General features: G+C 34.5%; 2 protein-coding genes across 3 annotated transcripts; both read left to right on the plus strand.

The window, feature by feature from the left end:
* LOC18047408 (probable serine/threonine-protein kinase At5g41260) lies at positions 1–6492 on the plus strand. Of its 2 annotated transcripts, none has more exons than XM_006439528.2 (11): positions 1–292; positions 551–797; positions 889–1109; positions 1451–1586; positions 1702–1835; positions 1912–2017; positions 2717–2802; positions 4347–4535; positions 4942–5094; positions 5306–5419; positions 5931–6492. In XM_006439528.2, exons 2-11 carry the CDS (start codon positions 716–718, stop codon positions 6174–6176), a joined length of 1467 nt encoding a protein of 488 aa, XP_006439591.1. In that variant the 5' UTR covers positions 1–292; positions 551–715; the 3' UTR covers positions 6177–6492. The 2 variants fall into 2 exon arrangements, with proteins under 2 accessions (XP_006439591.1, XP_006439592.1); XM_006439529.2 differs by having other exon boundaries at positions 1–270.
* Positions 6493–10447: 3955 nt separating this feature from the next.
* LOC18047409 (LIM domain-containing protein PLIM2b) lies at positions 10448–11723 on the plus strand. Its single transcript, XM_024189250.1, has 5 exons — positions 10448–10598; positions 10729–10825; positions 10967–10986; positions 11091–11180; positions 11273–11723. The coding sequence occupies exons 1-5, from the start codon at positions 10464–10466 to the stop codon at positions 11516–11518; spliced, it is 588 nt and encodes a 195-aa protein (XP_024045018.1). The 5' UTR covers positions 10448–10463; the 3' UTR covers positions 11519–11723.
* The last annotated feature ends 1149 nt before the right edge of the window (positions 11724–12872 follow it).

The following is a 12872-nucleotide window of genomic DNA, read 5'->3' on the forward strand; positions in this document are numbered from 1 at the left end:
TATGTCGATAAAAATTTTCCACATCTCCCTGACTTTCTGTCTTGCTTCTCCCCTAAAATTGGCTTAAGCAAGAAGAGAAAAAAAAAAAAAAAAGTTCTTGCAGTTCCAGAACCAGCAAAAAAGAAAAAAAGGGAAAAAAATTGTAAACATTTTGTTAAAACTTGTTTTGACCAAATCGAGGACGAGGAATCGCTTCGGTTTATTTCGGGTTCTCAAGCTCCTCTCTATTGCTTTGCTTTTTTCTTATTGTACTTGCTGTGGAAGAGGCTTGTGAGTTGACTCGACTCAAAAGGTCTTTTGTTTTTGTTTAAAATTCTTTGTTTGGTTGCTAAGAAGCTGAATAGAGGAAACAAAAGTAGTTTGTTGATTCTTTTGCTTTGTGTTTTTTTTTACTTTCTCTGTTGTTTTTATGGAAAGTCCAGCTGAATTAAGTGGTAGTTTCTCTGTCTTAGTTTTATTAGTGGACGACTAAATGGCGTAGCAAATAAGATTCTGGCTATTGTTATCTTCCTTTTTGTAGTTCTAAATTAACTATATCTAATATTCACAGGTTGAATTGTGGCTGCTGGGTTTGCACATCTGTTTTCAGTTACGGTGTCAATGATTGAGTCTTTAACTTTGGTACCATGAAGTTGCTGGTGTGTAGAACGTGGGAATAAAAGTGTTGTTTTGAGTTGAGGGTTATTGGGGTTGCCATTTCATTTTTGGTATTGGAATGGGCTGTGAGTGTTCAAAGCTCTCTGCATGTTGCTCAGGTTCGGAGTATGGTGAAGCCGCGCCTGAGGCTCAAGATGTCGGTAAGTGATGTGGAGTCGTGGGTTTTTTTTCTCTAACTGATGCCTTATGGGAAGTGACTTTCAATGTGTGAGTTGGTTTGTGGTTTTGCAGAAAATGAGGAGAAACCAGGAGTTGATAATGTGCCCGTATTCTGTGAATACTCCATTGAGACACTAAGGACGGCTACCTCTGGATTTGCTATGGAAAATATAGTTTCTGAACACGGAGAAAAGGCACCAAATGTGGTTTATAAGGGAAAGTTGGAGAATCAATTTCGGATTGCTGTTAAGCGATTTAATCGGTCAGCATGGCCTGATACCCGACAGTTCTTGGTAAGTTTATCTTCCTTCTGTCCAGCATTCTTACTAATTTTGTTCTCTTGGGTTACTCGATGGACTCATGTCTAAATGAATTTAGTAGTCAAATAAATACCTTTTTCTGCTGGGGGCATATCATAGCCTGTTGAAAAAGGGTTTTCTCACTATCACCAGCATCATTAAAAAAGAATTCTCTGTAAAAGTTTCATGGTCCATTCCATTGGCTTGCTTCATCTTTCTTTCATTTTAGTGTATAAATGGTTTCTGATGCAGAATTTTTTTTTTTTGGGGGGGGGGGGGGTTCACTGCAATATGAGAATTATTAGCTGTTTAACTTTGACTTTCTGCTACTGTAGGAAGAAGCAAGAGCCGTTGGCCAGCTTCGAAACAGAAGGTTGGCAAATTTACTCGGTTGTTGCTGTGAAGGTGATGAAAGATTACTTGTGGCAGAATACATGCCCAATGATACGCTGGCAAAGCACCTATTTCATTGTAAGTTTGGTTTTAATTGCTTCTATGAGCAGTTTCATTTTGTTGGCAGTCATTTTTATGTTTCAAATACCATCTTACGAGTTTCATTGCTTGACATTTAGTAACAATTTTTCAGGGGAAGCACAACCTATGAAATGGGCTATGCGACTAAGGGTGGCCTTGCATATTGCAGAAGCTCTAGAATATTGCACCAGCAAGGAACGTGCCCTATATCATGATCTAAATGCTTATAGGATTGTTTTTGATGATGTATGTATGCTACTTACATCAAATTCATTGTCCGTTTTCGTAGTTGGGATTTAGCTTATTTCATATTGTTTCTCAGGATGTAAACCCTAGACTTTCATGCTTTGGTCTGATGAAGAACAGTAGAGATGGAAGAAGCTACAGCACTAACTTGGCTTTTACTCCTCCTGAGTACCTCCGAACAGGTAAGATATAAGTGGACACCATTCTTCTTTTAATCATTCATGATCCATCTTGACTTATGGTATATCTATGATATTGGCTTTTGAATCCTATGTTGTAAAGTCTGCTGATTAAGGTTGTTAAATGCATTTTCTGCTTGGCTGTTCTTGGTTTTTCTCATTGTTATCTTATACATTACCTTGAAGCCAAAGTCTGTGAATTGCTTGTGTAATATTTTTGGGTAGAAAAACAACATTATTGTGACTAGGGTTCAGGCCGGATGTTGATAGAGGTTGTCAGTAGACACTTTCTCTATCTCTGCCCTCATAAGCTCTTACACCTTCGTTTCGGCCTTGGTTCTGATTCCTCTTACTGTATACTACGGAAGATTGTTGTAACAATAGTTAGCAGAAACAAATCTTTTATCTTCGTCAATAGTATTTTGATCTTTTATGGATATATGTTGATTGACACATAGATTTGAATATCTGTTTGGGCTGCCTCTCCTACATGGAAATTCTGTTGTTAAATTCAATTTTTTATATAACTGTTAGACTTAACTGGTCAAAGGGTGATGGTGTTGAATCCTCACTTTAATGGTTGTTTTACTGCATGCAATTTGATGGATGCGTGTGCATAGCCATTCTGATAACTTGGGATGTGAAGATTTCCTTTTGATTGTGTTCTACCTGACTATATCCTTTATCCAACTCTCTCTGTAGGAAGAGTAACACCTGAAAGTGTTATGTATAGCTTCGGCACCTTGTTGCTTGACCTTCTCAGCGGGAAACATATTCCTCCCAGCCATGTAAGTTCTTTTCTTTGGCTAGTCCCTTGAACATAAAGTCTCTCTCGTTTTTTTTTTCTTTTTTTTGTTTTGGGGTGGGGGGGGGGGGGGAGAATAAGAAACTGAAAATCTATTAATAAGACCCTTGGACATAAAATCTTAATGATCTACTCTATAATTTTCCTTTTCTTTCTTTCTGTTCTCGTATCTTCCTTTTAGGGGCAGTGACATGCCATTTACTGTTTATTTTGCGATTCTTGTATTGTGAATTGTTTTGCTTGTTAAATCTTTCAGCATGAGAAATGTAATTTTTTTCTATTTTCCATTCTTTTTTGGTGCCATTCTGCAGTGGCATAGTCAGACTTTAGACACAGTGGGGGCAAATTTAATTTACTTAAAGAATTTGATGTTACTCAAAGTGTTTTAAAATAATTTTGGATTTAGCATATTCATTAAAAATGATTTTGACGATGAAAATATAATTTTGAGACTACTTTTTTGAATTTACTCAAAACTTTTCTTTTTTTTTGGAGGGGGGGGGGGGTCGGGCAAAATAAAATTTTTGGCTGAAATTTCAAAAAGGTTTTTTTTGAAAAATTATGCCCTTGTGGGAATTTGGAATGCCATTGGAAATGATTTTTTTGGGAGGAAAAAGTTATGGTTTACATGATTGAGGTTCTGAATGAAAACATAGTTATCCTTGAACTTGAGCATTTATCTGGAAATGACTGAAATCATACAATTATTTATGAAATTAACTTCGCTTGGGGATTGCCTTCCAATGGTAAACAATTGTAAGAATATATTTAAGTAGCATCATGACTGAAGGAGTGGAGCTTCAAATTCATCTTAATGAGTTGTTTCTACAATCCAACCACTAGTGGGTGATTTTTAGCGTTTAATAGTTATGTATTCTTTGAGGTTGTAACTTACTAGTCAACTGCTAATGCACTTCCTTTTTCTCCTAGAATGTAATAAAAGCTAATAGTGACCAGATGAATCTTCTAATTGATGGTGTGCTTTCTTTCTCATTGTACAATGTAGACTACCAGCCTGATCATCTTCAAAAGGTCATGCTGGCTGTAGGTCTTATCTTGTATCAGCTATGAAGATATTTTACAGTGGAAAGAGAAATAATTTCTATTTCTTTCAAGAATCACTCTCAGAACTTTTAACTTGGGAGCATTTGTTCTTCTTTTCATTTTTGGGGTGGGAAATTGAAGCAAAGTTTGGTATTAGAATGACACTGAGAGAAGCAGGAAGATATATTAATGCTAAGGAGCTCCATTATCCATATGTGCATCATCAAAGAGAATGTCCTGGTATACAAGCACAACTTTTCCAGAACTTTGTCTAGATAGGACTTATTCCAATGGCTCTTGCCAGTGATTTGAGTGCAAGTCGATTAGAAATTCTAGAAGCTATTTGTCTGTGACATCAATCTATGATGAGATTCCTGACTATAACTTTTTATCTCCATTACATGAATATTATAGTGGTTGTGTTGCATGGCTTTTCGTCTGAACATAAATGACTATAACATCCATTTACATTGTTTCTTTCAGGCATTGGACCTAATACGAGATAGGAATATTCAGACACTGACAGATTCTTGTTTGGAAGGCCAATTTTCTAGTGATGAAGGAACTGAGTTAGTGCGTCTAGCCTCAAGATGTTTACAGTACGAGCCCCGAGAACGACCAAATCCAAGGTCATTAGTTACTGCCTTGGTTACTCTTCAGAAGGATACCGAGGTTAGTTGTTTTCTTTTCTCAAGTCAATTCACATATGCTTTGTTAAGACTTCATATATGGTCATCCTCCCAGATACAGCAACCAGTTAGTCTGTCTTTCGTAAAGCCTCCAGAACTATTAAGATGAGGAAGTATGGCCCGTTCTTGCTAAAAATTGTGACTTAACACCAGTTAGTAACCTTTTTTTATGTAGTTTGTCATCTGCTCGTGGGGTCTGTGTTGATTAGACATTGTAGGAACACAAAGGCAGTTGGGTAATGTTATGAGTTACTTTTTGGTTCCTAGACCATATTATCATACCCCAGAAACTAACAAGCATAATATGTGACTGTTTGCTTGTGTAGTCTTCTGTGAGTCTTGACAAATTTAATGATAACTTTCTATGTACTGGAATGATCCCTCTGCAGGTTCCTTCACATGTACTAATGGGTATACCACATGGTGCTGCAGCTTTACCTCTCTCTCCCCTGGGTGATGCTTGCTTAAGAATGGATTTGACTGCCATTCATGAGATCTTGGAAAAGCTTGGGTATAAAGATGATGAGGGTGCTGCTACGGAGGTTTGTTTTTTATATATGAAAACGGAACAATAACCAAATGCATCTAATAGATTTTAAGTGCTTGTTTTCCACTATTAGGCACTACATTTTAGCTGTTTTAGGTGTTTGATTGTGTTAATCACATCACTTATTTTGTGCATTCATGTCATTGGTTTCCCTTATTATACAAACAGACCTTTTCCCTACTGGTTATATTTTATTCCTTTTGCAGCTTTCCTTTCAGATGTGGACCGGCCAGATGCAAGAAACATTGAATTCAAAGAAAAAGGGTGATGTAGCTTTTAGACACAAAGATTTCAGAGCTTCCATTGAATGTTATACACAGGTTAGATTGCTTTGATATGTTTTCTCTATTTTCCTTCAAATGTAGTATCATCTCCAATAGTATAGGTTTAAAATCATCCAGATCTTTTTGTTGGATACTTGAAATATCATATAATAAAGACTCGGATACAACTATTTCAAGATTTATTTTCAGAAGTTGCTGAATTGCCTTTGATCTGCTTCTATCATTGCATGATTATTTATCTTCCTCCTCTGTTTTTGCTCCACTGGTTGAATTACAAAACTTTAACATATGTCTTCTTGAGTCAAAATGAGTTTGTAAATTGTAGTGAAAGCTGCAGTACGGTTTACTTTTTCTTGAAATTAAAATAGAAGAAAAGATTGTGTTTCTTTATAACAATGTTTTGAGAACACCATGCTGTGTCTGCAGAATGCAGTTGTAATAAATCAAAACTGGGGCAATTCAAGATTTTATTTATTTATTTATTTTTTTGAAATAGCCTAATTATAATAATTCCAACTGGCAAGTTGACAGTTTGTTATCTATGTAGTTCATTGATGTTGGAACAATGGTTTCCCCAACAGCCTTTGCACGTCGAAGTCTATCCTATCTCATGAGCGACATGCCACAGGAAGCTCTCAATGATGCATCACAAGCCCAAGTTATATCTCCTGTTTGGCATATGGCAGCATACTTACAAGCTGCTGCACTTTTTGCACTGGGAAAGGAAAATGAGGCTCAGGCAGCTCTCAGAGAGGCTTCTATCCTTGAGAATAAAAAGAGTGCAAATGCTTGAGATTTGAGAATGAGATGATGAAGTCAGAATATGAGTGCATATGCATGATTCTCAATATCAAGACAGAGACCAAAGGTTTTCTGGACTTTAAGCCCCGGAGTGATTGAGCACAGATGATTTCGATTGATCGATTGTATTCCTGGTTGGTTGGTGGATAATCTGCAGCATTCTATTCAACAATAGTGGATACGGTTGGGTTTGGTTGGGTTCATCTGGAATGATTGAGACACTGCCAATTATTCATCAAAACACGAATTTGTTTTTACTGACAAATTTGAATACAAATTGGAAATAATTAAAGACACAATTCGGACAACATGTTTGTAGAGGTTTTGAGTTTTTTCATGGCAGCGTTCGATTTGACGAGTGAACAGTGAATTTACCGTGCATGCCTGTAATTTATGTAAAGCGCTGTTGTTATGATTGGGGTGATTGTTTGCATGTTATTGTCCTCTTCATTAATAAATTTTTATTTTTTTTTATGCTGTCTACTTTCCAATGGAGTGGGTATCAATTGCGTTGTACAGTGTACTCGGACTCTAATAAAACAATAGGAGCCTCTTTTTGTAGGAGACTTTTAACAGGTGTTTTTCTAAAGGTTTACTTACTACATTTGATTTTAAGCGCCCCATATCAATCACGGCTCATCTCAAGAATTTTATGCACAAATCTAATATTCAGATGCCTTTGCTCGCACCAAACGAAGAAACCACCAAAAAACTATCTTATAGTGATTTCCGTGGCGATATTGCCGCAATCCAACTGTGCTTCAGCTAGTGACTGTACTTACGGAACTTCCGCGTTTCAAGTTTTCGATGTAGACTTGAGAACCACCAATTCATGGAATTAATGAGATTAAGGAGCACTCTTTTAAGCTTTTTAACTAGCGTACTAGCATGTTTCTATATGGTTACTTCGATTTTATTAATGCATTTGAAACCTAAGTTAGATCAGAGATGAGATATCATTAGTATTGATTCTGTTCAACGGAGTTCCTAAATGCAATTAAATTATGTAACATTGAAGATAATTCGTATTTTACTTTATTAATTTTGTGAGATATCTCTTTACTAACATGAAAGTTGAAGAGTCTCCGATGGAATAGTGGTATTTTGAGTATTGACTCAACTACTTTGTTCAGTCATCAGTGATGCTAAATATTCTTGCAACTTAATCATAACTTAGATTCTGGCATCAACTGACTTGTTCTTCCGTTTCTGTAACATAAAATTATGCGAGTGCGTGCATTCGGTCGCTGTCATCCTTGTTTAAGAATATCAATCCTTTTAGTGTAAATTATTTAGTATATATGAAGTAATGGTTGTCATATACATTATTACTTACTTAAGTTAGATCTATTCTCATTTTAATTTTATTAGGGAAAAAAAATCCTCGATTTTCATTTGCTGAAGGGTGAGGTTTTCATTTGACTAAAGATGGCTTCTCAATTAAGTTACCACAACTTAGTTTTATATGTAAAGCTTTTCAATAGTCACCACAATTCTAGGAGCAATGCCTTTCATTACCCACAGCATCTATTCTCAGCAGAAATTAATTATGTGCTTCGAAACTAAGGGTCAACAACTCACGTATCATTGAATTCAAATGAAATCGGTCAATGAATGGAGAATTTCTATAATACAAACTATTTCATCTAATTATGTATGTACGTCATCATGTATGTATTTGTTTTGGAAAATATTGGTAATTATATTTAATTAAACAACACATGACATACATGCGTTAATTGGGTGTAGTATTTCTTACATACTCTATAATATCTTATAATATGAGATATTGTTTCATAGTGTTTTTTTTTTCCAATTCCTTGCAAATATAAGATAAGTTACAATGATATATTTTTCAACTAGAATTTGTAGTATATTGTTCTTTCTCATAAATACATTGTTCTTACAGTCTACCAATCAATGAGCTCTTTGGATTCAAAAACAATTTCAACCGAACTCATGGTGTGTTACCAATCAGTAACCAAACACATGTTAGATTTAGAACAGACTATAATCAAAATAGAAAATGACAATTAGAATAAATTGTTTACTTTAGATATAAAAAATGGAATAAGTTATATTGCTACTGATGTGTTTATTTTATTTTGAAATTGAGATGAATTGTTGCAAGTTAATAAACTGATCTTAGTTGATTTCTGTTATAATTTATTATGATAATTGTGATTAATAATAATAATAATAATAATAATAATAATTTTGAAAATAGTAATTACTATTACTATTATTTATAATCATTATACTAATAATAGCAATAACAATAATTCTTATTATTATTAAATAGGATAAAAGGAATTTTTAAATTTTCACTAAACCTACAAATGTCAATTCACTTCTCATTCTTATTTCCCATTCTCATTTCCAGCTCTCACTTAAGAGTTAGGATTGGAATTCACATTCCACATTCTCAAATTTACGGTGTCTACTCAAATATCATTTCCATTTCCCTTCCTTATTTTAGAAATAAAAAATTTAATAAATCTCATTTCTTCCTTCCCATCCAATTAGTAAACACACCATCATGCTTTACAAGCACCTCTATCATTTCATGCTAATCGAGATAGTTATATTTATGTAGGTATTTTTACTAATGTTATGTAATTTTAATTACAGCACGTGGCCGATATATAGCCGATTTCTTCAGCTTGATATTCTAATTCTGAAAGAAACGGTTTTAATTCAAGTACGAGTTTAGAAACTTTAATCAAACAAGAAGTTATACTCTTTCTCAATTACTTTTACATGTTGAAGGTGTCCTTCCGAGCAACATGTAGGTATCTCAACTTTGAGTGACAAGATACTTCTAATACATTCTAAAATTGCTCTAAAATTTCAGATACTTTAAACTCAATGTTTTTCTAAAGTCCTCATTAGCTCCACAAAGAAAGATTTGATTCGAATGCATATGCATCACCGGAAAGTGACAAGAAAACCAGGACATGGAAAAAAAAGAAACTAAAATCAAAGATTTACCATAAAATTAAGTTTACCTAGCTCATCATCACTTAGTTTTCTTTTCGTGCTTGTACGGATGGTTTTGACGGATGTGTGCATGAAGGTCAGCACCAGTTCGGAAGCGATCGATTGTCACAAACCTTGCATGACACTGTTTCTTGCATGTGAGCTTGGCTGTTGCGGGAAGTGATACCTCCTTTGCTGTCAAAGGTTTTGTTTACATGAATAGCGCATCGACTCGTTTTGGATTTTGGGGAGGAAGTGATGAAGTGAAAGGGGATTCGATTTCAGAATTGTTGAGAAGAGAGACAAGCACAAAGTGACACACAATTTAATGCATCAGCCGTGCATCAGATTATTACATTCACATGAGGAAATTAGGGTAAAACTGTAACTTCACAAAGATAGTATGGAACTGATGAACCCATTGTGCATGGCCCATCAAGAAGCAAAAAAACCAGATGGATTGGTTGAGCGTTGGTCAGGAATGTGGTAGTATCAGCAGGAACATTGTTTGTTGTTAGACGGCGAGGAGGTCAAAACACTGTAAAGTACAAGTGCACCTATATATGCAACTACTGCATTTCAGGTTTTCCGAGTGGACCTAATTAGTGCTTTTATGTGGACGGAGGTCAAAGATTTGGGCTTAGAACATTCTTTTTACGTTTAAAATCTTCATTTTCTATTGGATTGTTTTTTTGTCATATTTGTTTCATTAGGGTTGCTGACTTTTTTCTCGTAACTATTTGCTTAACAAGAAAAGTTTGTTCAGATAACGCGAGTCTTGTAACATGAGGTTCTCATAGTTCTTAGTAAATATAGTAAATATCACTTTCAGGTCAACTAATTTTATTACCACATAAATCCAGGAAGAAATATGCAGCTTCTACCTGGACCAACCAGAGATATTTGGTTACAAAACTTCGCATTGATTCAACTCTATTCTTAGTACAACTTTTCTGTATGATTCCGAAAATATATCAATCTATAATCGCCTACCTTTTATACACCGTGTAATTCACCCTCTCCATCCGTTAATCCATTTCGTTTTATTACCTTAAATCCATGTTAGCTATTGCAAGAAAAGGTGAAACTTATATATCATTTTCAAGGTGAAACCTATATGTCATTTTCGCAGGACTATTCTATCTTTTACAAACAGAAACAAGAACTAGAGCTCCCCCGGTCTCTCTGTGGATATAATTTTAATTTTGTAACTTATATTACCCTGAGAGATCAGGTTAATTTCTTTTCTTGTCTCTGAAAAAACGAATTCAAGAAAAAAAAAAAGAAAAAAACAAAGAAAATGGCATTTTGTGGGACTCAAGAGAAATGCAAGGCTTGTGATAAGACTGTTCACATCATTGATATGGTAACAGCTGATGGAATTTCTTATCATAAGATCTGTTTCAAATGCAGTCACTGCAATGGGAAACTTGTGGTATTAATCGTCATCCTGTTTTAGCTCTATCTCTTAATGGTTTTTTTTTTTTCACTATTTTCTTTACATTATTATATTGTCAAAATAAAATAAATAAAATCATGGCTGAGTGGTAATGCTTTTGTTGTAGATGGGCAACTTTTCGTCAATGGAAGGAGTCCTGTATTGCAAGCCTCATTTTGAGCAACTCTTCAAGGAGACTGGCAGTTTCACCAACAAACTCAAACGTGAGATCAGCAAATATTAATATAAATATGTATCATACAAACTCGCCTTTCCAATTCTTTTATGCCTGTCTATTTCATAATTGATTTTCCCACATTTTCAAAATTTTGGGCTAATATGTTGCTCCTCTAATGTCTTTTCAGCCGCCCAAAAAAATGGACTGGTAATTCGAAATCAAACCCTTTCCTCCGGGCTCTATTTCATTTGCCACATTTTGGTGTCTACTTCTGTTTGCAATTCAATTTCATATAATTTACTTATCTGCAGACAAGGACTCCCAGCAAATTTTCCACCATGTTCTGTGGCACCCAAGACAAATGTACATCTTGCAAGAAAACTGTGTACCCACTGGAGAAGGTTGGTGCTTCGTAATTCGATTCCAAATAAATTTTTGTTCTTAATCTATGATCAAACTTATAATGAGGCACTTATAAATTAATTTGAAACAGGTGACGGTGGAGGGAGAATCGTTCCATAAGACATGCTTCAGGTGTTCTCATGGGGGTTGTTTGCTGACAACATCGTCGTATGCTGCTTTGGATGGAATCCTTTATTGCAAGTCTCACTTTGCTCAGCTCTTCAAAGAGAAGGGCTGCTACAATCATCTCACCAAGACCGCTTCACAGAAGAAAATTGCGGCAGCCTCAGCAGACCAAAATCCTGAAGCAGAAGCAACAGAAGCAAAAGAACACTAATCATCAGAAGTTGAAGCAGAAGACAATACTGATTCATAGTCTGCTAGCTTCTGCAGGAACACGGGGCTATCAAAACTGGGTTACTTTTTGCCTTGTTACATTATCGTTTACTGTGAAAAAGTAGTTATTGTACGACTGATCAGTCTCAATTCTCACCATCATGGCATCATGCTAGCAAGACGTTTACTTCATATTAATATATCAAAGAGAATATAGTTCTTTTCTTTCTCTTGTATGCAGCAAATTACTGCTTTCTCGTTATAAGTGGCCAAATTTAAACATGCTCAAGGATTTTACAGGTATCTCATGGAAATTGATAATTGATTCATCAATTGCAATCAAGGTTAGATCATTTTAATTTATAGCTAGCTGAAGAAAGAAGGCAAATTAAGTTGCCCAACTGCTCCAGTTTGTAATGCTACAAGATTATTTTCTCAAAATGAAGATATATGCTAATATTAAGAATCTAACTTTAAATAAATCTCGAATTGAACATGTGAGATCTCAAACCCAATAGGTGACAGAGAAGTGAGAATAAGATAAAATAAAACACCTTAATACCTAATCGATCACAAAGTCATAGTTTAAGATATTTCATCTGTGAGTCCTCCTAATCTTTTAAAGATTTTATACCACCTATCTTTTAGTGTTAGTGTATGATTAAAATTTAATTATTTTCACTTTTTAATTTATTAACTAACAATCACACGAATGAAATGTGCTCAGGAGAAGATTAGATTACGAAAGGGTCCTGATCCTTTATAATGAATGAGATACAAAGTTAAACCAAATAAACAAGACTTTTGACTCTCTAAAACATGCCTACATCAAAATCTCAAGAGCCAATCCAATACTCGTTAGCTGAAAAGATAAAAGCTATTCAAACCCCTAGCAAAATAATTAACTATTATTATTAAAAAAGAGTCTTAGCTACAAAAAATTGTATAACACAATGCTTAAAATTAGAGTATTAATAATGCGATAAATATAAATTTTATAAATGATACAAAAGACTAGTATATGGAATGTAAAATAAGTAAACTCAAACAAGATTATTAGTTATTAAAAAAATTAATATGGTTTCTATATAATTTCAGTGAAGAATATTTTATTCATTTACTTTAAATAAACAAAGAAAAAAATGACTCATCAATTCAAATAAAGGAATTGTACTAAAAACAAGTGGAACGAGTTTTATCAAATTGGTTTAACCATAAATTCTAAAATGATCTCTTAGCACAAGTAAGTGGCAAAGTTCAAAATTACATGAAGTATGCATAGGACTCAAAATTCTATCTATTTTTATATTACTAAACACACATATGATATATTAATAAAAATAGATAGAATAACG

The sequence above is a fragment of the Citrus clementina genome, unplaced genomic scaffold, assembly GCF_000493195.1.
Source record: "Citrus clementina cultivar Clemenules unplaced genomic scaffold, Citrus_clementina_v1.0 scaffold_3, whole genome shotgun sequence".
Classification (NCBI taxonomy): Eukaryota; Viridiplantae; Streptophyta; class Magnoliopsida; order Sapindales; family Rutaceae; genus Citrus; species Citrus x clementina.

Bases quoted from the DNA above. Each gene is read 5' to 3' on its own strand.
- LOC18047409 (XM_024189250.1), top strand. From the start codon at position 10,464: ATGGCATTTTGTGGGACTCAAGAGAAATGCAAGGCTTGTGATAAGACT. The intron at 10,826-10,966 runs GTGAGATCAGCA...ATGTCTTTTCAG, and splicing joins TTTCACCAACAAACTCAAAC to CCGCCCAAAAAAATGGACTG. The intron at 10,987-11,090 runs GTAATTCGAAAT...ACTTATCTGCAG, and splicing joins CCGCCCAAAAAAATGGACTG to ACAAGGACTCCCAGCAAATT.
- LOC18047408 (XM_006439528.2), top strand. From the start codon at position 716: ATGGGCTGTGAGTGTTCAAAGCTCTCTGCATGTTGCTCAGGTTCGGAG. The intron at 1,110-1,450 runs GTAAGTTTATCT...CTGCTACTGTAG, and splicing joins CTGATACCCGACAGTTCTTG to GAAGAAGCAAGAGCCGTTGG. The intron at 1,836-1,911 runs GTATGTATGCTA...ATTGTTTCTCAG, and splicing joins ATAGGATTGTTTTTGATGAT to GATGTAAACCCTAGACTTTC.